The sequence below is a fragment of the Limulus polyphemus genome, unplaced genomic scaffold (assembly GCF_000517525.1).
Source record: "Limulus polyphemus unplaced genomic scaffold, Limulus_polyphemus-2.1.2 Scaffold493, whole genome shotgun sequence".
Taxonomy (NCBI): Eukaryota; Metazoa; Arthropoda; class Merostomata; order Xiphosura; family Limulidae; genus Limulus; species Limulus polyphemus.
The window spans coordinates 540,280-544,361 of NW_013666103.1; the positions used below are offsets into that span (position 1 = coordinate 540,280).

The following is a 4,082-nucleotide window of genomic DNA, read 5'->3' on the forward strand; positions in this document are numbered from 1 at the left end:
TTATATTTTAATATGTTTGATGAAAAAATTAATTTATGAGTTGAAATATAAACTTACACTATATTTTGTTATTGATTACACATTTACTTATATAAAAAATTCCACAGTAAACTTGTATTTGTTTAAATGTGGGCTCTTATTTTGGTTCAAAAGATTTTAAAATTAAAAAAAAGAAAAAGTTGGTTGTTTATTTTACATTTAAAAAAGACTGCAGGCTTACGATGCTAAAAGTTGGGTTTCGATACCAGTGGTAGGCATACCACAGATAGCCCATTGTGTAGTTTTGTGCTCAACAAGAACCACACAAATGGACAATTATTTTGCATTAAACATGTATAATTGTGATGTTGCCTTCGATTGAATTCAATTTTAATGTGCAGTGCTCTTTAATCTTTTGGCCTTTTAAATATGTTGGAGGGTTAAAAAACCCGCAATCTGGGGCACAATACCTCTACCTGCAGAAGTTTACAACAAATCAGTATATTTTTTATAATGATTTAAAAAGTATGAGCACTGGTTCTTGTAAAGGACAAAATTAAGACACTTAAATTTTTGAAGTGTTTAAAGATAAAATATTGTGATTGTGTAAGAAAGTTATACTTCGAAAAAGGAAGTCGGAAGGTGTTTGTGAAAGGAATCAGATTTTTCTCACCGTCCAGCCACCACCAGAATGTTGCATGTCACACCACACGAACACAGATTCGTTCAGAAATCTTGGCCACACTTCGTATATTCCGCTCTGATGGTGTCCATTGTTCAGAAGGTTGCTGCAGTCTTGAGGTAATGTGGAGCAGCGATTTCTGGTACAGGAGTCCACATCTGCACCAAGAAAAAAGTAATATTTAATTAACTATAACATTTGTGATAAAAACATGAGAGACACTGTAGATATTGCCCCCCCCCTCAAATTCCTTCTGATTTTACCATTTGTAATTCCAAAGCAGAGGTGAGCAAAAATAGTTTTTCAAACTTATCTTTAGTTCTGTCATTGCCCAGGAGGCCTTTCGTTCAATACCAGGCTGAACTGGACAATAACAGTTTATGTTTTTTTAAGACAAAGCTACCAAGGCTATGTGCCGCCGTTTCTAATTTTGAACTGTCGACCGAAAGAAAGGCAACCGGTCAGTAGCACCCACCGTCAACTCTGGTGATACTCTTTTACTTTCAAACAGTGGGATTGACCAACACATTATAACGCACACACGGCTGAAAGGGCAAGTATATTTGGTACCGGGTTTCACTTGTTTGTGATGAGAGAGACAAAGCCAATTTGAAACGTTACTTATAAACGCAGTATAGAAATGTCAGAGTTTTTTGTTTAAAGGCCGAGAGCTAGCGAAACATTTGAATTCAATAGGTCTCATACTTATATTTGAAGTAAGATAAATTCCACTTCATTTATAATACTTCGCCACCTTTCGGCATTGAAATCGTAAATAAGTCAGCTTTTCCTGCTATTTTAAACAAGAATGACAATAAGAATATAAATGTGTAACCTGCCTATGTAATTAAATGAAGAGTTTTGACGATATAATTCCTGCGTCACATTTTGATAATGTAAATATTGCTACCATGTTTTAACCCGATTTATCTTGCTTCGTGTTCTTAAAAACCTTGGCATTTGTGAGGAATGCGTAGACAATTTTCACCATTCAAGTTAGCCGCTAAAATACAAATACCCTCACCTACGTTACTTTAATAAAATTAGACCTGATTATGCTGAACTTTTCAGGCAAAGCAAAGATTTTCGTTAGGAGAAATTCCAGTGATATGTTATTTTGGTCGAGCTTGCTTTTCGGGCGTTTCAAGTAGGCAGTTCGGTCAGACAAGATTAGCCCAGGATTTGTCAGTAAGTACTGTTGACTGACTTCTTTCTTGTCTATCAGATTTAGGGTTTGTTTGTTTGTTTATTTGTTATGAATTTCGCGCAAAGCTTCACGAGGGCTGTCTGCGCTAGCCGTCCCTAATTTAGCAGTGTAAGACTAGAGGGAAGGCAGCTAGTCATCACCACCCACCGCCAACTCTTGGGCCACTCTTTTACCAACGAATAGTAGAATTGACTGTCACTTATAACGCCCCCACGGCTAAAAGGGCGAGCATGCTTGGTGTGATGGTGATTCGAACCCGCGACCCGCAGATTGCGAGTCGAGCGTCCTAACCACCTGGCCATGCCGGTCCCAGATTTAGAGACGTCTATACCCAGCGGCCCGGCATGGCCAGGTGGTTAGAGCGCTCGACTCGCAATCTGAAGGTCGCGGGTTCGAATCCCTGTCACTTCAAACATGCTCGCCCCTTCAGCCGTGGGGGCGTTATAATGTGATGGTCAATCCCACTATTCGTTGGTAAAAAGAGTAGCCCAAGAGTTGGCGGTGGGTGGTGATGACTAGCTGCCTTCCCTCTAGTCTTACACTGCTGAATTAGTGACGGCTAGCGCAGATAGCCCTTGTGTAGCTTTGCGCGAAATTCAAAAACAAACTGTGCCCAGATCACCCCTTGCGTAGCTTTCAGCGAAGTTCTGAAAAAACAAAACAAAAACAAACAACCTTAGATATACTTTTACACTTTTCTATTTTTTACAGTTCAGGCCCAAATCATGCTCGTCCTTTCCGCTGTTGGGGCGTTATACAATGACGGTAAATCCCACTATTTGTTGGCCTAAAAGCAGGCAGTGGGTGGTGTTTACTAGCTAGCTACTTTCCTTTTAGTCTATCATTTCAAAATTAGGAATGACTAGCGTAGATTTGCGAGTAGATTTGCGCAAAATTCAAAAATATACAAAATAACTCTACAGGTTTTCATTTACTCAGATCCCCCAAACATATACCTATGCAGAAGCCGTACACTCACCAAATATAAATAAAACAAAATATACAAACACAGAAAAAATGTGAAAACAACTACAGAAAAACATCAAAATATAAACATAAATCGAACAAGTAACCAGCAATCGGTTTCTTCAAAAAACCCCATTTTAGAAACAGCCAAAAACACTTTTATAGAATTCATCCAATTATACCAAAATCCGGAAAAACAAACAGATGACACATTACTACTCGAAGTAGCAAAGAAACACTTTATGCCAATAATCCCACACTTAATTAAAACAGTTATGAATTCTTTACTTGTATAAAACCTAATAATCACACATTACCAGAACTTACTACATTGTACTGGTACTGTATTGAATGTGTATTTAAGGAGTTTTTCATGTGAAATACGCACTTAATATGTTGATCTTGTGAAAAGTGACGAATTACCAGTGAACTTTTGAGACTTATTATACACGACCACTAAATGGTATCGTATGACAATCATGAACATGGTCCTGATAAGGGAAGTAGAAACAGTGTTTAAAATAATGTGGTTTTAGCCCTGTTTTCGTGAATTTTTCACTAGCATTTGTAAGTTCAAAATACAGCAAAGGAGGTGGGGGGGGGGAGAGGTCTAAATTGTACCTCACCCTCCCAGGTTGCGACCTAAATACCGATTCAAACCAAACACGTTCTCAAGTGGCACAGTGATATGTGTACGGACTTATAACATTAGAAACCGGGTTTCGATATTCGTGGTGGGCTAAGCACAGATAGCCCATTGTGTAGCTTTGTGCTTAACTACACACAAACAAATAAAAGACCAAACAGTTCTTCATTTGTGATGTGGTAAGTTTGCTTATCTAAATTCTTAAACCATCGAATAATTAGGTACAACTAGTGTTACTTTCAATTAATAATTACTGTAATATTACAGGGTAATTTCATCTATTTGAGTTGATTGTTATATTTTTAGATACTGGCAGCTTGCTTTTACTCTTGTTATCAGTTTAATTTCTACATCTGATTGTATAACTTTACGAAAGCTTTTCAATATTTTATAGTGATTCTTAAATATTAATTCCTCGACACTATAACGTACTACATGGTAAGGCCCGGCATGGCCAGGTGGTTAGGACGCTCGACTCGCAATCTGCGGGTCGCGGGTTCGCATCCCCATCCCACCAAACATGCTCGCCCTTTCAGCCGTGGGGGCGTTATAATGTGACGGTCAATCCCACTATTCGTTGGTAAAAGAGTAGCCCAGGAGTG

At 38.3% G+C, this 4,082-nt stretch overlaps 1 protein-coding gene across 1 annotated transcript in view; it reads right to left on the bottom strand.

Moving 5' to 3' along the window:
- LOC106458623 (techylectin-5B-like) overlaps positions 1–4,082 on the bottom strand; it is a 14,741-nt gene that overhangs the window by 8,382 nt on the left and 2,277 nt on the right. Inside the window, exon 2 of the mRNA XM_013918146.2 lies at positions 653–819. Within this exon, the coding sequence (XP_013773600.1) occupies positions 653–819 (167 nt within the window). The remainder of the gene's footprint in view (positions 1–652; positions 820–4,082) is intronic.